A 27,368-nucleotide genomic window follows, 5' to 3' on the forward strand; every position below is an offset into this window, starting at 1 on the left:
ACCCAGTGGGGAGAGATCTTAGAGAAACTGGCAGCTTCTCTGTGTTTGAATTATTCCTCTGACTTCTCATCCAGCGGCCCACGAGGGGCAGGTGGGCTGTCAGGGACTCTCAGCACAGGAATGAGTGAGGAGAGCAGGCTGTCCGCCAGGAACTGAATCAGGTGCTCACTGATGGGACAGAAAGCCCGAACCAGGGAGTGAGAGGCCAAGCCGGAGAGGCGGATGGGCCGTGTCACACCAAGAGCAGACTTCATCCTGTGGTAGGAGGAACTGAGGGGACTTTGAGAGAATCTATGTAGGAGAATGACACGAGCTCATTTACATTTAAAATTTCTATTTTGCCATGATTTCAGACTTACAGAATTTGGAGAATAGTACAAATAATTTCGCACAGATTCCCCCTTGTCTCTATCTCACGTGTGTGATCTCTCCCCTCTTCCCCTCCTTCCTCTCCCAGATGCCCCTTGACTTACAGTGGGGTCACATCTGAATAAACCCCTCATAAGTTGAAAATATCATTAAGGCCTAAATGCCTCTAATACACTGAAGCTGCTGAACACGGTGGCTTATCTTATCTACCTTACCCATGCTCAAAACACTCACATTAGCCTACAATTGGGCAAAATCATCTAAGATAAAGCCTATTTTATAACAACAGTGTTGAATATCTCCTGTAATTTACTGAACACAGTTCTGAAAGTAAAAACCAGAATGGTTGTGTGGGTGTTCAAAGTGTAGTTTTTAATGAATACATATTGTACTCACACCACGATTAAGCAGAAAATTGCAAGTTGGGTCACTATAAGTTAGAGACAAGTTCAGTCTGTACATACATTTAAATATGGATATACATAAATTCATATAATACAGTTAGATACAGATTTATACTTTGCCCTGAATACTTCACTATCTACTCTCTAAAAACAAGAAATCTACTAGTTGCCTTTTAATATTATCGCTGTATAGAAGACAGTTTGCAGCGAGAGAGGTTTCAAACAGGGCGGTAGGTAAGAAGATCTCATCACCCATAAAGGGTAGGGCTGATGGGGGCCGGACCAGGGCAGGCTCCCACCACCTCTCTAGGTGATAGATCAGGGCACCTTGGTAAAGATGTAGTTAGAGGTGATGTCGTTAGAGCGCAGCTGGCTGGGCTCCGGATTAGGTGGCACGCAGTGGTTCTGTTCCCTGATGTGGGGAGTGAGAGCTAAGGAGGGATGGCAGAGTTCCATTCTGGACACGCTGAGACGGATGTGCCCTGATATTTCCAAGTAGAATTTTTTTAAATGCATTTTTTTTCACTGATAATTTATGTATTCTCACAGGGCACACTGTATGCCTTCATGATCAAAACATCACATTACACTCCTGATGGAGGGACCGAGCGAGGAAGCCTCTGGCTGTACCGTGGATCTGAACCACAAGGTAGAAGCCTGGCCTAGAGATGAAGAAATGCAAGTCCTCGGGATAAAGGTGGTGATTAGAGCCACGGAGTGAATGAGATCACCACCGGAGAGGAGGAGCCCAGGTAGGTCCCCGCACAACCCTAACATTTCAGAGAATACAGCTAAACCTTAGTCCCCTGGGCACCAGGGTATCCCAGGAATCCCCTGTCTTGCCGATGAAGCCACCAGGTGCAGATGTGGAAAGCCCTGGTGACTGAGGAGCCAGCTGGGGGCCTTGGAGGTGAACCTAAGGGTCAGGAAGAAGAGAGGTGGTGTAAAAGCCTTCCTGCCCGCTGATCCGAGAGGCTGGGTAAAGATGGGAGATGAGCTCTGTCTCAGTGAGGTCATGGTGCAGGCCACAGCGTGTCTCCCAAGGGCAGAGGCAAGCAGATCTCTGCAGCACGTCCTGGAGAGCCTGAGAGATGGGGGGGGGGTGTCCCACAACAGGCCTGCTCCTGCCGCCTTGGCAAGGCCTGGCTATGAGGTGGGGGGGGGGGGAATTCCTGCCAAGATTTTAACATGAGTCAAATTCTCATTTGTTTGCTCACTTGATTTGATGGTTGGTTTAGTTTGGTTAGTTCAAGCCCCTCCTTGGCATTTGACCGGATGTGACCTCCCTTATCTTATGCCCCTTTTTCCTATTTGCTAACGATAGGACTTGATGGACCACACAAGCAATTCCCTGGCTTTTAGAATTCATTAAACCTAATTTTTAAAAATGCAAATAGCGAAGAGGGCCAACCTTTTGTTTTGCGTTTAAAATTATCATCATTCCACAAAATAAAGGTGATTTTGAAATAATGATGGAAAGAGAATAGTCTCAAAAAATAAATGACCAAAAAAACAAAAGACCCTCCAGTGAAATAAAAATCACCATTCTTACACCAAACTCTCTTAAAGAGAGAACTTTTTTTTTTCTTGTCTCTGCAACTTGTTGACAATGTCACCAAGTGTTGTCACAGTCCTGGTCCGAGAGTTGGGACTTGTTGTCTGGTTACTGGGAGGGACCTGGCTCTGGCCCCTGTCATTAGAACACTTTCTGATCCTGCGCATTCTTACTCCAGGGTCATCCTTAGACGTGTGTCTTTCCTTCCCACTTCTATTGCCACCTTGTCATTTCTTTGCCCCCTTGACTCCCTGACTCCACCTTACCCAGTGTCACCCTGCCTCACAGTGTGCACCCTGCCCAGAGCACTTGCAGTCTTGTCCCTGTGGGGTGTGTATGGGGGGGTCATTCCACATCCACCTGGAAAAGCCTTTAGGGATGATCATGTTTCCTAGAAGAGAAACCCGGAGTCTCAGAGGGGAAGCAATTACACCAAAGGACACAGTAGTTATTGGCCGAGCTAGAAGCATCCCTGGTCCTTTGTGACACACACCCACGCCTTTCCACCCCCCTATGCTAATCAATATGTTTTTTGAAAATTTGTTGTATTACAAAGAGTCACTTCTGCATTGCTTATAGAGCCAGGACTCAGGCTCCTGCCCAGCAGTTTCAGCTCTCCTGGCTAGTCTGGAGTTCAAGGCTTTCCAAGGGTCTGGTCCCTTGTTCGCTGCCCACCGGTCATCACCACGATCATGCACAACTGTCCCATTGGCCTCTCTTTCCCCGACACACAAAGCGTCTTCCCACCTTCCGGGGCCTGTCTCAGGCCCTCTCTTGGTTGCTCCCATTCACTCCACAAAAGTTAATTAAGCTCCAATTCGGAGCCTGGACTTTGGTTGAAGCCAGCGTTTCTGCTCCTGAGGCGCCCACAGCCCACAGCCCACAGCACTGGAGAGTTTCTTGGCTTCCTGGTGCTTTGGTGTTGACACCAGGCACATCCCACAGGAAGGCTTCTTCTCTGAGCTCCGGGACACCCTCCTTCTGGTCATTCCTCTGTCCTGACTCATGACGTTAGCCCCTGAGCTACAGCTGTGCTGTCATGTTGGGCTGGACTTGTCTCCCCGCGTTCATAAGCTCCTTGATGGCAGGGCTGTGTGTCCCTACAGTATGTGGCACCTGGTCTGCTTCCTGTACATTAGCGGACTAACTGGGCCCTTGCTAAGCTCAGCCCTTTCCCCTCTGCCCAGCTAGACCCAGGTTGTCTTAGGCTGGATGTGCTGCAGGAGCTGAGAGCTGGAGTCAAGCCTGTCTGTTGGCAAGTCATACACACTCCAGGAAGTACGAGCCTCTACCCACTTCTCCCGGCAGATCACACCTCTCTTCCCATTACTTCACTCCACCCTGTTCATGTTCATGAGAGTGAAATAAGGATGGGTGGACTCCAAGGAAACCCCAAAGGAAGAAAAATGTTGTCAAATGCCATGTTGGATCTTAGCCATATGGGAGGCACACAGACCCAGGGAGTCATTGCCAGCATATGGACCTAGGGAATCTAGGTGTCTTTTGGGAATTGGTGGAAGATACCACCCTTAATTCCATCAACTTTATTCAGTGTCAGCCTTATGCCCCCATAAACACTTGAGCCAGAATGTGGGAAAGACCCAGGTGTGTATGTATGAGTGTGTGTGTGTGTGTGTGTGTGTGTACAAAAGACAGCGGACTTACAAAGATGAATGAGTGATGGTAATGAAGACGAGTGGACAATACCATTTGAAAGCCTAAGATACATCGTTGGTCTTCTTTGTGGCTTCTAAAGTCCTTGCCCACTCTTCCTCTGTTTTCTGTTGGTAGAAACTATACATTCTGGGGGTAGCTGAGTTCACCACTAAAGCCTGTTCTGCGTTGGGACGGGTTTAACACCCCAAACCTCACACCTAAGTGGATGTTCACACTTCCTCCCACCACACAAGCAGCATCCAGGGACACTGGGCCTGACTGACTTGGCTAATCCAAGACAGATGATTGAAAAATGTCACAGGAGTTGGGAGTGGGAAGCTAAGGGGACCCAGGGCAGTTTTACTCCCCCTTCCCACTGACACAGGCCCAATTAACTCAGGAAGACCTGCCTAATGGGCTCCCTCTGCTCCGTTACCTTGGAAACCACAAAGACTTGGACATCTTGCCCCCTGGGGTCCCCAGACAGACATGGGGATATAAAGGATGAACAAGTGGCCCTCACAGTGCAAATACCCCTAGAGCCTCTCCTCTCTGTAACAGAGTAATAAGGAGCTGAGTCGGATCCCTTCCTAAGACTGTTTGTTAGGGTTGCTTCCATCTGAGTAATGCCAGGTTGGAGGGACTCTCTTCCAGTCTCTCTTGAGTTCCTTGGTCAAGCATAGTCTGAGGTCTCACATTTAAGGGAGAGACATTGGAGTTCCCGCCCGAGTCTTCCAGGGTTGCAAAGTGACTTCCCAAGATCTCAGGAAATGCCAAGGCTCTCAGTGTAGCCACAGCTAAATTCTACATATGGAATTAAAAATGTTTCGTCTTTCCATTTCTGTCAAGGTCTTTTTTTTCCCACCATCATGTTTTTTGTTTGTTGGTTTCATTTAACTCCAGAATTCGTGTTGTACAAATGGTGTCTTTACACGTATACCCATTGTATGATGACTTAATCAAGCTGTTTAACATGCACTGTCTCACGTGTGTTAAATACAAGTTATTGGAGGGCGATGTTTTGAACTGAGCTTCTTCACCCAATAGACCAAACAAAAGCAGAGTCTCCTTGTGGTGAAGTTCCTCATCACCACGTCCTTCTAAAAATAAGGAGAGAGAGAGAGAGACAGATAATAAATTCCCAAGCAAGCCAATTTTAGTTGCCATGATAAGGATGCCACCTCTGCTTTAGCTTTTACAAGAAAAGTAACTTTGGAATGCCAATCTATTTTTTCTCTGTTTCTGCTTTCCTCAGTCCTTTTTCTGTCTATAAAACCAATCGGCCTAGCCCATCAGAACACTCATCCTATCCTGACCTCTGAGGCATTGCCAGATTCTAGAATTGCAAATAAAATCCAGCTAAGGTCTTTCAATTTGTTCTGATTTTTCCCTTTGACACATACTTTTTATTTTCATATGGTGAGAACACTTAAAGATCTACTCCATTAGTAACTTGATGCTGTGACTAAGTACAGTCACCATGATTTATGGCAGATCTCTTGAATTCATTCCTCCTAACTCTTCTAGCCAAGATCTTATGACACTGGGTGGCATGTGCCTCTCCTGCCTTCAAGTTTTTGCAACTACCTAGTCCATACTTCTAAGATTATGTCTTGCCCTGGTGTCCAGAGCCTAGCTCCACAGTACTCCCAACAACTGTTGAATGTTCGTTTTGTGCCCAACACTTGCACATATTTTAAATTGTTTCTTTTAACCCTTATTACCGAAATGCAGGATGGTGCTATTATCCTCATTAACAAGGGAGGAAGCAGAAGCTCAAAACCATTAAGTGCCCAAAGTCACCCAACTGGTAAAAGGCAGAGCCCCAATAGTAGGAGTCCATCCTTGAATAGGGGAATATTCAAGTCTGTCCCCTGTGGCACCCTCTTTGTCCCAGGATTTCCAACAGGGTGGGGAAGATGCAAGAGGACTAGGGCCCTTGGAACTCAGAACCCAGGACCCAGCCAAGGAGTCTTCCATGAGCTCATTCTAAAGCAATGCTCCTTAGCTCCCACCCGCTCCACCTTATGATAATCATTTCCCTGGGAAGCCTGAAGTCTGAGTGACTTATACATATGCAGAGAGACAGAGAGATAAATACTGTCTACAGTAGCCACCCAGGTTTCCTAATGGGGCCTTAATGGTTTTCCCAACAGCAGGCAGAACAGAGAGCTGCAACCCTGTAATTGCTAAAAAGAACAAATGCAAAAAAAAAAAATTAAAATAAAAGGAGTTCTTCAGTGAAAGTCAAGACACTAATGGCAAAAATAAAAATAAACATAAAAGAAAAAAATCCAAAGCTTCATTTTAGCTTTATCTGCCCAGCAGTGCAAGCTCAATGCGGCTCTGAGCCCATATTAAGTCAAAGTCTTAACTTTGCTGAGTTTAGTGGGATCCTGAGAGCCATTCACCTCCTTTACCGTTTCCCTTAAGACAATGTTACCTGCACAGCTGGCCCAGGCCACCCTCTGCCCTCTTCCAACCAGAACTTCCCGGAACAACTGCTCTCACACCCCCCACACCCAGCACTGTCCTGAATGCTTGCTCCGGACCATCCCAGATGCCAAGGTTTTAAGTCAAAAGTCACGAGTGGGTTTAGATGTCTAGGGCGGCCAGCCCTCATGCAAGGATGGGGAGGTGGGGCCAGGGCAAGGCCAGGGTGCTGTCATCCCAGAGCCCCGCCATGTCACCAGGGAGGCTGCTGGCCCTGTGGGTGTGAGTAAAGCCTGAAATTTGAGGAAGGACACGTGGATCCTATTGTGATTAGGAACTAATTAGGACACCCCCATCCTAGGCCACCTCATGACCTGGGGCAGGGATGTGAGATGTATAAAAGGCGGACAGTCTCGGAGCACCCCAAACCCCTGGCATCTCCACGCCACAGTCGCTGCTCAGCTCAGGTAAGTGTGGTGAGGAAGCACCTTCTCAGCAGCCTCATTCACCTGGGCCCCAACCCCTGATGGGGAGCCGGGCAGAGTGCTGGGTGGCTGGTTGGAAAGAAAAGCTTTCCTTGGGACACCTCTCTGTCCCTTACCATTTGAAGCCCATCTATCTTGGGTCCTGTGAATTGTCCAGATGGGGGTGTGGGAGGCGGGGCTGACACAGGAGAGGGGCTGCTCCCAGAGGGACAGGGAGCCGAGCGCCTGCTGCGTGGTGGGTGCGTTGACTCTCCGCAGGCGCTGAGAGGGAGTTGGTAGAAGGACAGGGGAGCACCCGCCTCGCAGAGCGCCACTGGCAAGGTTGCCCTTTCAGAGAAGAGAGTGGCGTTTAGGGAGGAGGGAAGCAGGTCGGCTCGGGAGATCCCAGAGCAGAGAAGCGGGGACCGATGACCCTGCTCTGGGAATCAGAACACCACTGTTCCCTCTCCCATGCGGAGTGGCTAGGCGCCTCCGCCTCCCTCTCTGCGGCTTGCTTTCCTCAACTCCAATCCAGAGTCTGACTCAAAGGTCCGTTCATTGACCTCTGGGTCCCTGTTCTCATCATTTCCTTGAACTGTGGTAAAGATGCTGCTTTTTAAACTTTTGTAAATTTGTTTCCTAAATTGAAACGATTTTGGTATTCATTTTGGGCTAGGTTCTGTGTGTGTGTGTGTGTGTGTGTGTGTGTGTGTGTGTGACCTATGTGTGAATGCATGCTTGTGTGGCTCGTGGCAAACTTAAGAAAGGTGACTGTGGAGAAGTCAACTTGCTTAAAGTGACACAGCTCTTAGTGGTTCAGGCAGGACTGAGACCAGGCAATTCAGTTCCAGAAGCCACAGTTCCTACCACAACAGCTGTTTGCTCTGTTTTTCTCTCCATCTTTCCTTCTTCTCCTTTCTTTTCCTCTCTCTACATTTTTCTTTCTCCCACTTTTTCTCTATTTCTCTTCCTTGCTTCCTTGTTTCTTTATGCATCTCAAAAGGAGTAGATATGGCTTATGAACGTTCAGCACAATTTTAAATGCACACACACACACACACACACACATACACACCTTGAATTTGTGAAGCTGTCAGGTCAAAGTAAAAGCACGTAAATGAGACAGGAAGATCGCCTGGACCCCAGGATCTCTCTATGGCTCAACTGTTCCTCACTTTCATGTCTTTCTGCTTCCAGCTGCAAGTCCAGCCCAGAATGTCTCAGCAGAAGCAAAAGCAGTGTGCTCCCCCACAGAAGTGCTGCCCCCCGCCCCAGCAGTGCTGCCCCCCACCCCAGCAGTGCTGCCCCCCACCCCAGCAGTGCTGCCCCCCAACTCAGCAGACGAAACAGCCTTGCCAGCCTCCACCCAAGTGCCAGCAGAAGTGCCCACCCCCTCAGCAGTGCCAGAAGTCCAAGCAGAAGTAAGCTCCTGGCCTATGACCAGAGGCCAGTCCCCAGGGAAACAGAGCATGAAGTACCCGGGGTCAGCGTCCCACCCCTCTTTCCTCGTCGGTCAAGATGGACCCACTCACCCCTGCTTCTGGACGCAGCCACCCTTCCCACTTGGGGCCTCCTCGGTCTGTACCTCTCCTTCCTGAGCAGCTGCACTCCCATCTCTGACCAGGATCTGGCTCTAAGCTGTCTAATCATCTTTGCTGACATGTATCTACATCACCCTCTGGAAATGTGGGTGGCACGCCCAGAACCCTTTCCCATCACCCTTCCCAAACAATTAAAATAGAACTCCTCTGGCTCTCAGTGTCTGTCTGACGATTCTGTTGTTTGCAAATGTTACATTCCTTAGGTTTCCTTTTGTCCCTCTTCCAACCCGGAGGCCCAGTGCATGGGGAAGAAGAGGCATGGGGAGGTGTACTTTTAAGGTGCCGGGGTATTTACAAGGGCCTTTCCAGGGTAAGGGGTGGAGGTGGGGGCTTCTGCAACACACACACACACCACAACCATTACATGGAGTCATGGAGCGCAGTGCCCACGAGAATGTGTGCAAGGAAAAGCCTGAGCCTAGAAAGAGTAAGGGAACCCACCAATAAATTCTGGCTCAGACCACACACTCCAAGGGCTGATGGCTCAAAGGGAGTTGGAGACGGGGCCTCAAAAATTCCCCCATAGGGGAAATAAAGGCCAAAGTGTCTTCAAGCTAACCTAATGTGTAGGACACCACCTACGCAAACCTACTACACCCAACACACATGTATCCATCTGGTGATTTTTGGTCAGGGTCCCAGTTCTTATTATTTCTCCAGTTGGGTATTCTCTGGAACTGTCTTCCTCCACTGTCTTCCTGCTTTCAATTCTCTGAATTCCTGAGTGATCAAGAAATAAGCCAAACACACAGATAATCCAAACTTTTAATTTCTATTGCTTCATTTATCCACCCCCATCCCGCTCCATCAGATCTGTCTCTTACAAAACAGTCCACAAACTGAGGCATTTAAATCTCAACCTCTACCTGCCTCCCTTTCGTGCCTCCAGGTAGGCTCCAAGAGAATCACTGGAAATCAACAGACATACCCAAAAGAAGCAAGAGAAGACACTAATATAAATTAAAAGTCTGGCTTATCCCCAACACATATCACAGACTCTGGAGAATGCAGTTAGCTAAGACCAAAATTTTCAGCATGGCCTCCCTGAATAGCTGGGCTCTTTTCTTCATCATGCCTTTCATCTCCCCTCCATTCACCTATCAACCCATCCGTCATCCATCCATCCACCCACCATCCATCCATCTACTCACCATCCATCCATCCACTATTCATTCATCCACCATCCACCCATCCACCCACCATTCATCCATCCACCCACTCACCATTCATCCATCCACACAACTTCCATCCTTCCACCCATCCATCCATCCACCCACCCACCATCCATCCACCCACCATTCAGCCACCCATTCACCCATACATCCACCCACTCATCCATCCACCCATTCATCCATCCATCCACCCACCATTCATCCATCCACCCACCATCTATTCATCCACCCACCATCCATACATCTACTCACAATCCATCCACCCACCATTCATTCATCCACCATCCATCTATCCACCCACCCTCCATCCACCCACCCACCATCCATCTACCCACCATTCATCCATTCACAATTCATTCATCACCATCCATCCATCCACCTATCCATCCATCCATCTACCCACAATTCATCCATCCACCCACCATCCATCCATCCACCATCCATCCATCCATCTACCATCCATCCATCCATCCATCCATCTATCCATCTACTCACCATCCATCCACCCACCATCCATCCACCCACCATCCATCCCCCCACCATCCATCATGCATCAATATACTGCCCTCCCATTTGCTCCGACTGCAGTGAACATCATGAAGATACAGAAGCAGCTCAGACTTCCACACTTCTCAGTTTATCAATCCCCATAAAGACCAAGCTGAGACTCTGCCAGATAAACCAAGAACAATTAGACAAAGCGGCATCTAATCAAGGGATGGCTGGAGGTGTACACTCCCTCCCTCATCCCTCGGAATTCAGAGGAGACCAAGAGGGAAGGCAATGAGAGTTGCTGAGACGCGGAAAGAGAACTGGACCATCTCTAGAGTCACAGCACCTACGTCAGAGCTCCCAGAAAATATCTGTGCCGGGACAAAAGTGGAATTGAAAGTAGAGGCCGGGAGGGCTTGGCTAGGGAGGACAGCTCTCCAGAACTGGGCATAGCATGAGCCCGAAGGCCAGTCCCCCACATCTGAGTCCAGCACAGGGTGGGAGGAGGACACAGCTACTGACGCTGGCTGCAGATCCCAGAAATCTAGCGGGTCAGCTCCAGTTTTGTGACCTACGTCTCAAGAACCTTTCCCCATAATGTTGCATTTGACAGAAATTCAGCTCCGACGCATAATAAAGCATTGGTAGGTTGTGTAGACTTTGACTGAATTTGTGGAAGATGGAGTAAACATTTCCCAACACTCAGATATCTTATTCAGCAAAGTCTCCAGCCCTCTGTATTTATTATTTTCCCCAAATTTCTCTCAGGTAGGTTCCTACCCCCTGCTTTATTTTCTTACACTCATGCAGCAGCTTAACACAGGTTTAATTTTGTCTCTTGGGCTTTTTTTATTTTCTCCTCTACTAATTATCAGAGTTTGCATGTGTGCACATATGCTACGATGTGAGCAGAGCAAGCAATCATCTGGAAACATCCTCAGAAGAGAGGAAGGCCACAAGCAGTGAGCCCTGCTGATGTGTCTTTCCCTCATCATCTATCGGGTCTGGATACAGAACAACCTTCTTTAGCTGTGTGATCTGAAACTTCTAGAACTTCTAGAAACCTCTAGAACTTCTCTAGGTCTCATTTTTCTCGTCTGCATGGTGAGAACACCGGTCTCTTGGGGTTGTCAGGGATGGTGGGTGTTTAATGAGACAATATAATAAAGTAGCCTTTGTAGCATGCCCCACAGTAAGTGCTGACAGTTATTAACTATCGCTCTTATTAGTATTCTCCAAGACCAGAAGGAGCAGCAAGACTACAGGTAGCCTCTTCCCCACATTCCCATCAAGTGGAGGACTTGGGGTTTGCCCAGACCTTTAATGAAACAAGAGTGAGAGGGACAGGGCATATTGACGGATGGAGCAAGGACAAGGGTCCAAGTGAGTGTCCACGGAGGAAGCAAGATTTAGTCTAGGATGTAAGCACCAATTCGGTGGCTGCCCTTCTCTTCCAGAATCTTCCTTTTTGAACCCCTGTTCATGACAGATGTATCCTCAAGGTGATTCTGGGCAGCTTGCAGCTTTGGCCCATAGTGGTCTCCACCTGTCATTTAGTGAGGTCGGCCGCCGCGTCTTTTGAGGCAGATTACGCTCCCTGGAGGGCAAGGACTCAGGCCAACGAGAAAGCAAGCAGGCCGAGGGGCAGGGGCTAGACTGACGTGGAGGTGCCAAGCACGTGTGCACATCAGCCGTTCAACTCTGACACCGCCCTGTCGTGGTAGGTGCCCTGGTGCCCATGACTGACAGGTTCAGGGAAGGTCCTTACTTGACGGTAGTAATAATGTCTTGACAGCGGTAGAGCTGATCCACACTCAGGGCTCTCTGACCTGTGTTCTTTGTAGCACAGCAGGTGTTCTTCCTGTTCCAGCAGCCCCAGACGCACAGAGCCTGCACCTTCCAGAATGGGAAGGCAAAGCCAGGCATGTTCACACACAGTCACACACTCACGCTGTGTAACACGGATACACCCACGCATGTTCAATATGTACACAGTTCGGTTCACAAGGTTGGGTCTCAGGAGAATGTCTACATTGTTCCATGGACTTTATAGACTGATATTGGGCATTGACAGAAGAAGCTGGAGCAGAGTCCTAGGAGCTGGTGTGGAGACTGAGTGGGCAGCCAGGTGGGCAGGGGAGCTGTGGTCGTGTGCCTTTTGTTACAGAAGTGTTTTTAACATTGTGACCATGGATCCAGCAACACCTGTGCAGACTGCCTCACATGGGCTGAACATCAGCCCTGTGCACACTCATTGTCGTGCACACACACACACTCTTGTTCCACACCCTTCTCAGGCCCCCCGTGAGGGCTCAGCACACCTGACAGTCACATGCTGTCATTACATACAAACATGTCTTCACACCAACCCCTACTGGCAGACACACAAACACCCTCCCAAACAAAGAAATGCCCTGGGAGGCGACATGGATGGTGTGGTACAGAGGAAGAAGATCCACCCTTTCTCTGGGAGTCTGACTGATTTGAGGTCCAGTCCCCGCTTCCTTGCTTTTGCATGAGGTCAGCTCAGCCACTCACTCCTGCTTTCTAAGCTATTCAATGAGACTAATAACTCCAACTTCAGGGGCTGAACTGAAGCCCAGGCCGTTTCTGACAGGCAGGGCTCGCCTACCCTTTCCTCGTTCTTCACCCACAACTAGGAAAGGTCCCGCTCAGCCCCCTGCTGCTGGGCACACACCCTGCTTTGCCCCAGGTGCCCATCTGGAGTTGGACTCTGCACTCTGCATGGAAGCTCCAGCTGCAGGCAGTCAGGAGCCTCTGGCGAGAGCCATGCCTGTGGGTGTGACGGGTTGGGTGGGCTCCACATTCTGCTTCATGTTTGTACAGCCCTGGCTGCTGGGCATTCCTGGGGAATCACAGACTGGGGGCACTGAAGGTACTGCCTGGGCTTTCCAGATGACCCCTTGGTTCAAGTCTCCTCTGTCTGCAAGGGCTGATGACCCACAGTGTGAGGATGTCCATATTCAATGGCCTTCAGAGGCACCAGAGCTCCAAATCAAGAGCCCTGGAAAAAGAACATGAGACCCAAATGACTGTCTTGGCCCTGGCCTGGTCTCCTATGGGATCCTGGGCAAGCCCTTCCCTGTCCGTGGGCCTCGTCGTCCCTGCCTCTGTGTTTTATCATGGTACCCTGGCAGAGGGGAAACTCGGTGATGGATTGTTTCTCCGCTTCCTTACAGTTCTGACTCAACATGAGTGACTCACTCTAATCTCTGTTTGCTATCTTCTTTTCCTAACTCCTCACCCTCTTGGGAAAGCCTAACAGAGGTAAGTTTGGGGGTATGGGGGAGGCCACCCACATTCTTCTGCATGGAAAAGCTTAGCTAAAACCCAAATGCATGCTTGCAGAGCACTCAGGCTGAGCACTGACTCTCCTCCCTCCAGAGAACCAGCACACATCCACAGTCTTGTTGCTATTTGAAAGCAGCAAGTTTGCATCACAAACAAGGCTCTTAGTGGGATCTCAACACTCATCCTACGTGATGGTCACTACTGCAACATAAGATACAAATCCTTATTTTGCAAATGAGGAAAGTGAAACTCAAGGAGGTCAAAAACTTTGCCAAAGACCATATAGTTAGTAGCTGGAGAGCTGGAATTCAAATATGTCTGTCTTGGCACACAAAGACAAATACTGCACGACTTGGCTTCTGTGTGGAATCTAAAGAGTCAAACCCCAGAGTTGAATGGTTGCCAGGGGCTGGGGTGGAGGGAGATATTGGTCAAAGGATTCAAAATTTCAGTTAGACGGGAAGAACAAGTACAAGAAATCTACTGGGGTTAACCTCAAGTTTAAGTTAACTTGGTCTCTAAGAGGGTAGATTGTAAGTGGTCTCATACCAAAAAAAAAAAAAAAAAAAAAAAGAAGAAGAAGAAGAAGAAAGCAAATATGTAAGTTAATGTGTATGTTAATTGGCTCCATTTAGCCATTCTACAACTTATAAATATTTCAAAATATCATGTTGTGTACCACAAATATATACAACTCTTGTCAATAAAAAACAAATAGAAACTTTTTTTTAATTGTTTAAAAGAAAAAAAGATGCCAACAAGAGAGAAATTGGGGGAAGCAAACTCAGAAACTCCCCCACACTATCTTTGTAATTGTAATAATACTGTTGTCAGTCTAAAATTATTCCAAAATAAAATGACGTTTGCTTTAAAATATTACAGAGGGGCTGTGGCTGGGACTCAGTGGTAGAGCACTCGCCTGGCATGCGTGAGGCCCTAGGTTCGATCCTCAGCACCACATAAAAGAGTAAAATAAGGGTATTGTGTCCACCTCCAACTAATATATATATATATATATATATATATATATATATATATATATATATATATATATATATATAAATTAAAAAATAAAATATTACACAGAGACAGAGAGAGAGAGAGATCTGCCTTTCACGCAAGTCCATCCTCTGACTCTGGGCCTGGGGTTAGGCTGAACCTCCCACTGTGGCAAAGCTGGCCTTTCCCAGTGGCATTTTACTATGTTCCCAGTAGAGGGAGAACTGTGGGTGATGTCTACCAAAAGCCTTAGGTGCAGGTAATGGACTCGGGAACTGGGTAGGAACCTTTTTCTTGTTCATATTGGCTTGAGGAAATGAAATTAAACAGTCAGACAAGTGCACATTGGCTGGAGGGTCTTCACTGGGGTGGGTAAAAGCGTTTTTTGAGCCTGGTGGAGAGCATCAGCCGCATCCTCTCAGCCACTCACTGAACGTCTTTATCCTAGTTGCCACAAGAGACTGAATCCGGAGAGCGGCCTTTCCTTTGCTCCCTGTGTACAGAGCGTTGGGTGTACGTGGATGTGTGTGCATGTGTGTATGTGTGCAAGTGCATTCGCACACACATGTGTGCATAACGTTTTCTTTGTGAACAGTCAGGAAAGTGCCACCCACTAGCATAATCTTAATAAAATTTCCTGCCAATGTTCCATCACATGCAGTTTGAGTCCCTCTGTGGGGACGATTATGAAATCAGAATCTTGGTTTTGTTAAAGATGCTCATATCGATACTCTTAGAATAAACTGGGGTAGTCCGTAGAGTGGTGCTGGCTTTGCTATCCCAGGGGACTTGTGGCCTAGCTTGCAGGGCCAGTGGCAGTAGGAAAGGCAGGGGGAAGGGGAGGGGAGAAAAAGGCTCAGACAGCAGGCCCGGCAGCCTTGCAAAGGGCTTGCTGCACCAGGCACCTGCCAAGCCTCCCCTGCAGGTGCTGACCTAGGAGCTCATGCTACTCACCTGGGGATGATCGCAGGCTCCTGCCTCCTGCAGGTTGGACCAAGAGGGACTGCCTGCCCCAGGGCTAGGAGCCAGGAAGAGCCTTTTGGGGGGAGAAGAGTAGGAGCTGATGAGTAATTAAAGCAGTCTACATGAGAAATAAATTAAAGACAATCACCTGTCAGCAATGGGAACAACCCCCGAGACCAGGTGCATGGGCCTTCAGCCCATTTCTTGCTGCTCAAGATTCACCTTCAAGCTGGGCACAGTGGTGGACACTTGTAATCCCAGAAACTCGGGAGGCTGAGGCAGGAGGATTGAAGTTCAAAGCCAGCCTCAGCAACTCAGTGAGGCCCTGAGCAACTTAACAAGACCCTGTCTCAAAATTTTAAAAAATAAAATAAAGTAAAATGTCTAGGGATGTTGTTCAGTGGTTAAACGCCTCTGGATTCAATCCCCAATACAAAGAAAAAAAAAGATTCCCCTTCCACTTGGAGATCTCTTTCTAAGCGTGGCTTCCTTCTCTGAAACCCTTTCCTTGGATCTAAAATGAAGCCAAAGCAGCCTTTAAAGAGGACTCAAGGCTTAGTCACCACTAAAGGCGAATCCACACAGAGGGTGACATCCGCCTGGTGTCATGGATCATCTGATCAATGAGTTTGGTGCTTTTCCAGCATGAGCTCTAGGGCCAGGGCACCTCAAACCTCTTCCCTTCCACGATGAAGCCACCTTATCCTCCCATAGCACTTCCGGCTCTCCACAGCGAGGCATTGCTTCCTAACTTCTCCCCGTGCTGGGAGGTACACTCAGGAGGGCTCATCATTTGGAAAAAGGCGGTGTGATTCGGTGCAAATTCAATTCTTGAACCAAACTGTCGGGGGCTTGAGTCCTGTTCCGATCATTTACTAGCTACCACTTGAGGCAAGTTACTCAACCTCTCTGATTTCAGTTCCTCGTTGGCTGAGCAGAGGTGGTGCTTCTCTACCCACGGAGATGGGGATCCACGACAGGGGGCCTGGCCTTTTCTAGAGTCGCTGTTCAGTCAATGGAAGCCACTGTAGCAAGACCTCCTGCTTTCCACCCATGCTGATCCTCCTGACCCCCGGGGAGTCCCATTCCATGGGCCAGGCACCCACTCAGCCACTCTACCTCAGCCAAGCCCTGCTGCCATCCACAACTAGTACAGGGACCCTAGGAAGAAAGAGGCTGACTTCAAGGGAAAGTTGTCAGTCCCTTCCTCTGGGACAAACGTGCTCCAGCCTGGGAGGCTGTGGCAGGAGGAGGAGGATCAGCTGAGCACTCTCCAGCCCCCAGTTCCCCTGCAAAACGTGAGCTATCAGGTCACCTGGGTCTCCAGTCCTTCCTGCTAGAAGAACTCGGCTGAAATGAGAAACAGGTGCACGGGCTGGTCATGTCCAGAAGGTGGTGCTCTGCCCTATTTGCCTCCGGGCTGGACACGTGATGTGGTTTGGCACAAGGTCCTATGGTCAGTCAGAAATTAGATGGTCTATTTATCTTCCCAACCACAGCCATGAAGTCATTCATGAGAAAATTCCAGTTGCCCACAAACAGATGGTCCTTGTCACGTTATTGTGACCAGGCTGGTTTTCCTCCACACTTCCTTCCTCTCCCCTCTCCTGGCACATTTCCCACCTATGCAGTCACCTACACACAGGCACATGGGCGCCTGGGCGCACACAAGCACGGACACATTTGCACACCCCTGAGTCACCCTCTTCTCTGCCATGAGGATACACTGAGCTTTAGCATTGACTTTCCCTTTGGCCAGAGTTAAGCAGGACTAGGAGGCAATCTCCTGGCAGTCGGTTGTTACATAGCTTCGTGTCACCGTCAGGACGGGCTAAAGCTATGCTCCTGTAACCCGGGAAGCACAGAGTCCAGCAGTTTAAACAAAGGCTCTTTTCTCACTGATGCTGCATGTCCACCGAGGATCAGCTGCAGACCTGCGACACACTAACTCAACCTTGGGCCCCGGGCTGACAGAGCACCCTCTACCTGGAGCAGGGTCAGTCCTTATGGGAGAAAGGACCACAGTGGACGATGGCTCTTGAGGTTTACCCTTGGTGGGCCAACGCAGAGGGACAAATGTCGCAGGCAGGAAGAGGCCGGAGATGCAAAAACAACTGGGGTGTCTGCTGCCTGGAGTCAAGAGTTGTCCACCACAGACACCTGGGAGAGTCTCAGACTCTGGCTGAACTCTCACTTTAACCCTCACCCTAACCCTAACTCTATGTGGTTCTCAATTTCTGTTTGTTTTACTGTTTGTTTATTTTTGCAGTTCTAGTGGTTGAAAGCAGGAATGCCCTACCACTGAGCTATGTCCCCAGTCCTTTTTATTTTTTTATTTTGAAACAGGGTCTCCCTAATTTTTCCAGGCTGACCTTGAACTTAAGATCCTCCTGCTTCAGGCTCCCGAGTAGCTGGGATTACAGGTGTGTGCCATGGCACCTGGCTCTATGTGGTTTTCTTAAACATACATTTGATGTGTATCTGTTATAGACAGATAGGAGTCAAAGAAAAGTGGAGAATGTTCCCGCCTAAAGAAGTTCACAGTTTCTGGATGTGGTGGAGGCTGATGCAGGAGGATCATAAGTTAGAGGCCAGTTTTAGCTACTTAGTGAAACCCTAAGCAACTCAGTGAGACCCTGTCTCAAAATCAGGTCTGGGGTTATGACTCAGGGGTCAGCGTCCCTGGACTCAATGCCCAATACCCAAAACAAAAGAACAAAACAAAACAACAACAAAGTTCCAGTGGACCGAGGAACAGAGCACTGCCTCGTCTATCAAAAAGCAGCAAATCAGCGTCAGGACGGGAGCTTCCTAAGTGGAGACGGGAACGTCCAGGGAAGAAGCAGACCAGTTTCTGAAGTACGGAGAGAACTCGCTAGGCACAGATTAGGGGCAAGCATCCCGCAGAGAGAGGGGCTTGTCAGCAGGAAAAGGAGAGCACCGTCTCTTTAAAAATAAAAATAAACTGCAAGTACTTTGCCTTGGCCTGTGGCTGGAGCAGGAGAGAGTTTGCATAGATAGAAGGAAGCCTGGGGCTGCTGGGGAGAAAGGAGGCTGGGAGGCTGCAGAGGGAGCTACAGCGTGGAGGCCCTCTGACACAGGTCAGGAACTGCCTTCACCCAGGCCTGAGGGAGGCCCTGAGGATTTGGGCCTCGGGGGCTTGGTTTCCATGGACATAAGGTGTCGACCTGCCCCTTACCTTCCCACCCAGCTCAGGAGGGGTGGACGTGGTGGTGGGTGGGGGTCGTATACCAGTGTGCAGAGCCTGGGCAAGGCCACAGGGTGGCAGCTGCTCAGAGCCTTGGGGACCCTGGTCCAAAAATGAGTGTCTCTCCGTCATCAAGGGATGCTCTCTGAAGCCGACCCGGGCAGCCCTGGCTTGCTGTCTGATGAAGCCACTTCTGTGGTCGCAGAGCAGGGCACCAACTAGGCAAATGGCCTCGATGGTCCTACCTCCTAATAGGTCTGTTTGTTGGGTTCCCTGCCTCAGCCCCCATCACAGCCCCAGCTGATCCCCTTCCCGGAGCCCAGGGAGAGTCAGGCTCCCCATGGACAGTGTGCCACGGACAGAAATGTCCCCTTGCCCCAACCGTCTTCCGGGAAGAGAATTCCTGCCTGCTAGGGCTGCTTCTGGCTGGCCTTTAGTTAAGGTCACAGCCACTGAGCTCAGTTGACCAATGACAAAGATTCTTTGCTTGTCCAGACTCCAATCAGGCTTCGGAAACTTCTCCTAGGCCCTGTACGTCCCTGTAAAACCCAGTTTTAGCAAAGAACTCAATGTCAATTTAGCAAGAAATAGAAATTTTTTTTAAAGAGAGAGTGAGAGAGGGGAGAGAGAGAGAGAGAGAGAGAGAGAGAGAGAGAGAGAGAGAGAGAGAGAGAGAGAGGGAGAATTTTTAATATTTATTTTTAGTTTTCGGTGGACACAACATCTTTGTTGGTATGTGGTGCTGAGGATCGAACCTGGGCCGCACGCATGCCAGGCGAGCGCGCTACCGCTTGAGCCACATCCCCAGCCCCAAGAAATAAAATTTTTTTTAAAAATTCAAAATAAATATTAAACATTTATTAATAATAATGATTAATTATAATAACTAAAAGAAATAAAATGAAGAAGTGACTGTCCAGCTCTTACAATACACTTATTGGGGGCTCCTACACAGAATGTTCTGTCTTTTTAAACATTTTTTACTGGTGCATTATGATCACATGGAGTAGTGGAATTCGCTGTGACATGTCTTATACCTTAGTTTCCCCATCCTTGATACCTAGATGCCCTGAGCATCAAAACAGTTTCCTTATCCTCCACTATCCCCCAGGGTAGTCTTATCTGTCACCCTGGCTTATCCTCCACAAGAATCTTGTTAGGGTGGTTGAGCCGCAATCACCCTGATCCATTGTGTTTCCTGTCAGTAAGTTTCTGTCCACTGACTCCCACCCTGTTCCGGGGCAATACACTCCATCAGAGACGCACTTGACGAGGCCGTACTTGAAGCTGAGCCCAAACTCCCTCTCTCCCACGCAGGGTCCCTATTCCTTTCCACCACAGTTGCCCTGGATAAAGTCTTCCTTAAGGGACTTTCCTCTCTCCCTCCCTCCCCTCCCTCCCCTCTCCTTTTGCAGCATTAGGAATTGAACCCAGAGGCGCTCTACGACCTAGCTACACTAACTAGCAGACCTTGGTGTTTTATTTTGAGACAGGGTCTGCCCTCAAACTGCCATTCTCCTGCCTCAGCCTCCCAAGTTGCTGGGATTACAGGTGTGCACCACCATATCCCTTTCTTCCTTAAGTTACTTTAAAAAGTGTCGCTGGATATTTTTTAACATCTGGGATGTAGATTATAGGGAATTCCTTTGAGTCTTCTATCTATTCTACCTATTAGGCCCCTACCCCAGGGGAATTTGCTTTCTTACATACACTACCTACTTTCTTTCTTAGGCTCTACTACACACTATGCATTTTCTTTTACTATTACCTGCTTTTCAAAGCTAGCCAACCCCCAGCCAGCCAGCGTACTGGTCGGGAAGTCAGTTGATGAACACTCCACCAGCCAGCTGATGAGGTAGGTGAACTGACCGGTTACGCAGTCGGCTTTCTTCTTACTCACAGCTCACCTACTCACCCTCCTTCTTCACCCGCTCCCTCACCCACCCACTCAGCAGCATCCTTCAGTCACTGGATCACCTCATGACGAGCCAGTCCACCAGGTGGCCAGCCAGCAGCTGCTAGGGCATCGGCTCTGCACGAACACCCCCCCCCCCCGCCGCCCCAGTACGTTGATTGCATAGAAAGAGCTCCCTGCACGCGCATCTGTGTGTAAAACACTCAGGCTCCAGGCCTCCACGGGCAGAAGATGTCCAGCGTGGGTTTCCAAGGTCGAGAGGGACAAGGCAACGCGTGTGGTTGGGACCAACAGGGAGAACTTCTGAATCACCAACCTGAACTTGAGAACGTAGGTTAGTCCACGAAGAATCCTGGGACTTCTTGGGTTTGCTTGTAAAGCCAAAATGTCCAACAGTGGGTTTACAGTTCAATTCAATCGTTTATAAATCATTTTACCCATTCATTCACGTATCTGTGTTTTGGTTCAGGTTTCTGGGCTGGATGTAATATGTGCGTGGCCATGGTAGGGGACAGATGAGAAATAAACACAAGGGCACGTGATGGGGTGAAACATCTCCTGCCCTCAGGAAACTCATGTTTGATGCTAAGTCTCCTAAACAGCTCATCATACACCCCAAATCAAACATTCTAGGCACAGTGCTCCAAATCCGTATCAACAAAGGTCTGCAAGGGTTGTGCAGAGGAAAGCACATGATAAAGATTAGGAAAAGGGGTCAGAAAGAAACACATTTGAGACGGTTCCCGAAGGTTGAATTTCCCTGGGATGCTTGGAGACAGGATCGTCACTAATGGATGATACATAACCATTCGTTATGAATCAGCCAGAAACTAAGATGAAGCAAATGCCCCACGATTACGAGTATAACAAGGAGCTGCCGCTAGCTCAATCGGACACTCTCTCTTTGCTAGACAAGCGGCTAAAATGCAGGAGCCCTGCAAGCCCCAGGCCCCCACTGTCTTCTCCACCAAGCCCAGTGCTCCTCCCATGAAGGTCCCTCGGGGCTGAGCAAAACCCCACTGTGCAGGTGCGCCACACTTTCTTTAGCTGTCCGTCTGTTGGTGGGCATCTGGGCTGCTTCCACTTCTTGGTTATTGTGAATTGTGATGCTCTAAGCATGGGTATGCATGTATCACTGTAGTAGGCTGAATTTAGTTCTTTGGGATAAATACCAAGGGGTGGGATAGCTGGGTCATATGGTGGCTTTAACTCCTATTCTTTTTGAGGAATCTCCATACTGCTCTCCAAAGTGGTTATGCTACTTTGCAGTTCCACCAAAATATGTTACATTTTTCCCCACATCCTCACCAAGAATTATTGGGTTTTTTTTTGTTTGTTTAATTTATTTTCTAGTTATAGATGGACATAATGTCTTTATTTTACTTTATGTGGTGCTGAGGATGGAACCCAGTGCCCCATGCATGCTAGGTGAGCACTCTACCTCTGAGCCACAACCCTAGCTCAATTACTATACCTGATGATTGCCAAATTATGTCCTTTGCTGGTTAATGGGTGGAACTGGAGAACATCACGCTAAGTGGAAAAAGCTAGATAAGGAGAGTCAAGGTTGAATTTTTTCTCTTATATGTGGAAGATAGAGAATAAAAAGGATCTCAGAAAAATAGCAGGGAGACCAAGGAGAAGAAGGAGGGAAGGACATGGGGAAGGACCGGGGAACGGAATGTACCGAACTGCACCATATCCATATACAAATATGCCACAATGGAATATATAAATTATAATGCACTAATCCAAATAATGATAATACAAGGGCCATCCTCAGAGCAAGGGAATCAGGGGGAGGGAGGAGGGGGGGAAAGGAAGGTACTGGAGAATGAGATTGATCAAATTACATCATGTGCACATACAAATACAGCATATTGATCCCACTGTTAGGTCTGATTATAATGTACCAATAACCATGGCTTAGTCAAGAAATCAAAAAACCCTCCTCCTCATCAACCCAAAGCATTCCTTTTCCTTCTCCTTGTTTGTGTTTGTGTGGTTTTATTCATAGAAATAGCACAATGGATTCCACTTGTCCCCACATGAAGCCCTCAACAACCTTTTCTCCAAAACCAGAGTCACACAAAATGGAGTGGAAGGTTAAGTGGGCCTCCTTGTCTCTGTGGGACGCCTCCCGGCCCCAGGTCCCTGCTTCCCCGCCACTCCACTGTTTACCTGCAGGGTGAGGCTGGGCTTTTCAAGCTTTGACTCACCTCCAGAAAGGAGACTCACCTGTGCCCTCCCAGCCCTGGTGGAGTCACAGGCACACACCTGTTCTCAGGCGCCCGCGCTCTCAAGCAGGCACAGGCAGAGCCTGGTTTCCTCGTGTGGCTTTATGTGGTCCTTTGACCAGGAGAGAGTAGCGCAGGCAGGACTCAGGATGGGCCGGGCGAGCAGCTCGTGCCCAGGCGTGGCAGGTGGGGCTGGGAGAGGAGAGGGGAGACACCTTTCCCTCCGCTTCCCAGGGCTCGCCCGGCCTGGAGGGGTCATTTAGATGGGGTGATCTAAGGGGTGTCAGCGAGTCTCCCCTCCTACTTTGAAAGAATAATCCACTGACCCAGCCAGTTAAGGTGCCTGGAATCCAGCCACTGTAGCTGGAAGAGACGTGGGTCGGCCCTCGCAGGGAAACTCTGGATAAAGCCGGTTTTCATAGAATCCAGGAAGCTTCCTTCCTTCATAGAGTATTGTGAACACTGCATTCGGAGGTGCTTTATTAATGACTGGTCAAGATGCACCTGTACCTGATAGTGTGGGGAGAGAGATCAGTCAGGGGACAGGTTTACCTGAGGGCCACGGAGGCAGGCGGAGGGAGACTGAGGCAGGAAGAGGGAAAGTCCCCAGAACCAACGTCCCACCTTGTCCTCATGGAGCTTCTACTAAGAAGCTGCCCTTCCACTGGCTGAAAAAGGCCACAAAGTCAGGAGACTGTGATTCAAACCCAGCTTTGACATTGACCTTAGCATGACCTTGGGCAAAGCAAGTCTCTGCTTAAGTGTCATCTTCCCTCTCTATAGAATGAGGGTGAGGTGACCAGCAGGGAAGCTGACTGCCAAGGTTTTAAAAGATGTACCTTATGGAATGCACATGAGATTGACTGTGTTTGGGATGCTTACATCTAGCAAGCATAGCCCCTTCACGGTCAGGTTTAGAGCTAGGTGTGTTATTAAGGTCAGGGTCAGGATCAGGGATTGGTTTGGGTTAAGGTTTAGGGTTAAGGCTCATGTTTAGGTCTCTGTTCTGAACCTCCCTGGAGCAAGAAAACTAAGCTTCTCTTACCAGCCAGAGTTCTAAGCAGGAGTTGTCTATTGATACAGTAAGCGGCCCGTGATCAAACTGGGAAAATTAGGAGGACTACAATTTTTTTGTTGTTGTTTCTTTATTTTTTTTATTGGTTGTTCACAACATTACAAAGCTCTTGACATATCATATTTCATACATTAGATTGAAGTGGGTTATGAACCCCCAATTTTTACCCCAAATGCAGATTGCAGAATCACGTCGGTTACACATCCACAATTTTACATAATGCCCTATTAGTAACTGTTGTATTCTGCTACCTTTCCTATCCCCTACTATCCCCCCTCACCTTCCCTCACATCTTCTCTCTCTACCCCATTTATTCCAGAGAAGCAACGCGGCTGAATGAGACACAGGGGAGGGAGCTGCCCGTTTGTTCCTACGTGAAACATGCACACTGATGTTTTCTAAGGGCCAAGCCTGTGAATGTGCTGCAGTCTGAGTGTTTACCAAGTCTGTCTTGCTGTATACTTCCCTGGAGGGGAGTGTGCACGGAGTGGGAGGACGGAAGTGTGGGGTGCAGGTGGAGAGGAAGTTGGGGTGCAGGTGGAGAGGTGGCTGGAGATGGAATGCAGAGTCCAGAATCTGGAGCCCAGAATATTCCAACCTTAATGTTGATAGGTTTGGGAGGAGGAGAAGGAGGTCTTTTCTTAATTTCCTAGGGAGAAATTAAGGAAAGAGTCTGTTTTTAACTGAGGTTATTCCTGAGAAATAGGAATATTCAGTCTACATATGACAGAAATCTCAGAAAAGCTTATTAGTCCTGGTTCCTACCAGCAACGGTCACATGTCCACTGTGGTGATGAATGTGGTGATGAATGTCCCTGGGTCATTCATCCAGGTGTTGAGCCGGTCCCTTAACTTCTTTGGGTCTGTTTTTACAAACTGTAAAATCGGATTTTCATTACACAACAGAATTGTCATGAGGCTTAAATGAGGCAGAGGGTTTGAAAAATGCTTTGGAAAGTATTTTAAGGTACTCCTACCATTTCCCAGGCTTCTTTCTATTTTTCTGGAGATGACAGAAATAAGCACAAGAATGGCCTCTTGTTAGGCAGGACCCTCAGGCTTGGGGCAGTGACCAAAGGTGGGTCAGCCTCCCAGACAGCCCTGCCCTCCTAGTTCCCAGAGGCCAGAAGGCCAAGGGCAGAACGTGGTTCCCTCCTGCCACCTGAGTAGGGCCCTGAGGATTACTAGATTTAGCAAAAAAAAAAAAATAGAACCTTCCATGGAAAGATCTCCCATGTCCTTGGATAGACAGAATTAACATTGTCAAAATGGCCATCCTGCCCCATGCTATCAAAAGCTGTATACATATTTAATGCAATTCCTATTAAAATTCCAAAGTCATTCTTCATAGAAATAGAAAAAGCAGGCATTAAGTTCATTTGGAAAAATTAGAGGCCAGAAGAGTCAAAGAAATCCTTCGAGAGAAAAGTGAAGCAGGAGACTTCACAATAGCGGACTTTGAATCACACCACAGAGCTGTAGGAACACAAGCACCAGAAGATACGTGAAGACCAGGAACAGGGAGACCCAGAGACAGCCCCCGTCACTGCAGCTCTCTCTCACGCTGACAGAGGCACCAGGAACGTGCATTGGAGAAAAGACGGCCTCTTAACAAATGGTGCTGGGAAAACGGGAAACTGGAAGGTCGTAGAATGAAACTGGACTTGTATCTCTCCCCCTGCACAAAACTCAGTTCAAACTGGATCAAGGACCCAGGCATTATACCCGAGACCCTGCACCGACCACAAGAGAATTTAGGCCCAATTCTCCATCATTTGGCTTAGGAACTGATTTCCTCAAAAAGACGTGCAAAGCCCAAAAAGTAAAATCAAGAATTAATAAATGGGACAGTATAAAACTAAAAAGCTTCTTCCCAGCAAAGGAAACGATTGATGTGAACAGAAAGCCTACCGAATGGGGGCCAATTTTTGCCACCTGCACCTCAAATAGAGCATTAACCTCCAGGATTATATAGAGAACTCAAAACAACAACAACAACAACAAAAACCACAATAAATGAGCAGAGGAACAGAACAAACACTTCTCAAAAGAAGAAATACAATCCATCAACAAATATATGAAAAAATGTTCACCATCTCTAGCAATTAGAGGAATGCAAACAAAACTACCCTGAGATTCCATCTCACTCCAGTCAGAATGCCAGTCATCAAGAATACAAGCAACAATAAATGTTGGCAAGGATGTGGGGAAAAGGTCCACTCATACAGTTGCTGGTGGGACTGAAAATTGGTACAACCTCTCTGGAAAGCAGTATAGAGATTCCTCAGAAAACTTAGAATGGAACCATCATTTGACCCAGCTATTCCACTCCTCAGTCTATACCCAAAGGACTTAAAATCAGCACACTACGGTGACACAGCCACATCAATATTCATAGCAGCTCAGTTCACAATACCAAAGCTATGGAGCCAACCTAGGTGCCCTTCAACAGATGAATAGATTTTTAAAAATGTGGTGTACATACACAATGGAATATTACTCAGCCATAAAGAGAAATGAAATTATGGCATTTTCTGGTAAATGGATGGCACTGAAGACTATCACGCTAAGTGAAATAAGCCAGTCTCAACAACTAAAGGTCAAATGTTCTCCCTGATGTGTGAAATAAGGGAAGGGGGATGGAAGAAGAGAAGTTCATTGGATTAGACAAAGGGGAATGAAGGGAAGGGAGGAGATGGAGTTAGGAAAGACAGTGGAATGAATCCGACATAACTTTCCTATGTTCATATGTGTATACACGAATCATGTACAACCACAGGAATCGGATCTGAACTAGAATAAGTCATACTCCATGCATGTATGATATGTCAAAATACACCCTACTGTCATGTGTATCTAAAAAGAGCAAATAAAAGAGACATTTATATTTCAGGTACATTTACATTTCAGATAAACAACAAATAATGTTCCAGTACAATGACGACTCATGCATTGTTTGGGACATTCCTCAGAAAGTTCTTATCTGAAATTCAAATTTAACTGGATGTCCTATATTTCATTTGAGGAGTCTACCACAGAGGCCAAGTCCTATCCCACCCTCTTTGGCCATCCCGAATAGCCTCAGCAGCCCTCCTCCCTGGGGAGGACAGGAGCACCGTGTGCTACAGGGTCACTTAACACTGTTCCCTACAAGGGAGGCCTCATAGAATAAGATGCAAGTGGTCCCTCTGGGTCCGGAGACATAAAGGCACTGTGTTTCAGGGACAGGAGAGGGGGTAGATGTCACCTGTGGCTAAGGCGTGGACGAATGTTCAAGAATCTGGATTCTTTGAATCACGCAGCTCTGAGCTCCCATCCCACCTCTGCTCTTCACTACCTGTGTGACCTTTCTCAGCCTCTGCAAAATGATGACAATAGAATTTGTCTAAAGGGGTTATGGAGACAAAATGAAGCAATGGGCATGATAAGTACCGTCTCACTGCTAGGCACACAGTGGCTGTTCCATCAAGGACAGCAATTAGCATCAGAAACAATGTTTCTATCTTTGGCAGA

At 48.1% G+C, this 27,368-nt stretch overlaps 2 protein-coding genes across 2 annotated transcripts in view; both read left to right on the forward strand.

Annotated features, from left to right (window-relative positions):
- LOC308655677 (uncharacterized protein) overlaps window positions 1-27,368 on the forward strand; it is a gene marked incomplete at both ends in the record, with an annotated part of 357,743 nt that overhangs the window by 98,383 nt on the left and 231,992 nt on the right. The gene's annotated exons all lie outside the window — the stretch shown is intronic.
- Window positions 8,097-8,306, forward strand: LOC308656736 (uncharacterized protein; the record flags this gene model as incomplete). Its single annotated transcript, XM_081308117.1, has 1 exon — window positions 8,097-8,306. One exon carries the CDS (start codon window positions 8,097-8,099, stop codon window positions 8,304-8,306), a length of 210 nt encoding a protein of 69 aa, XP_081164243.1.

This window comes from Spermophilus citellus (genome assembly GCF_964194105.1).
Source record: "Spermophilus citellus genome assembly, chromosome: 9".
NCBI lineage: Eukaryota > Metazoa > Chordata > Mammalia > Rodentia > Sciuridae > Spermophilus > Spermophilus citellus.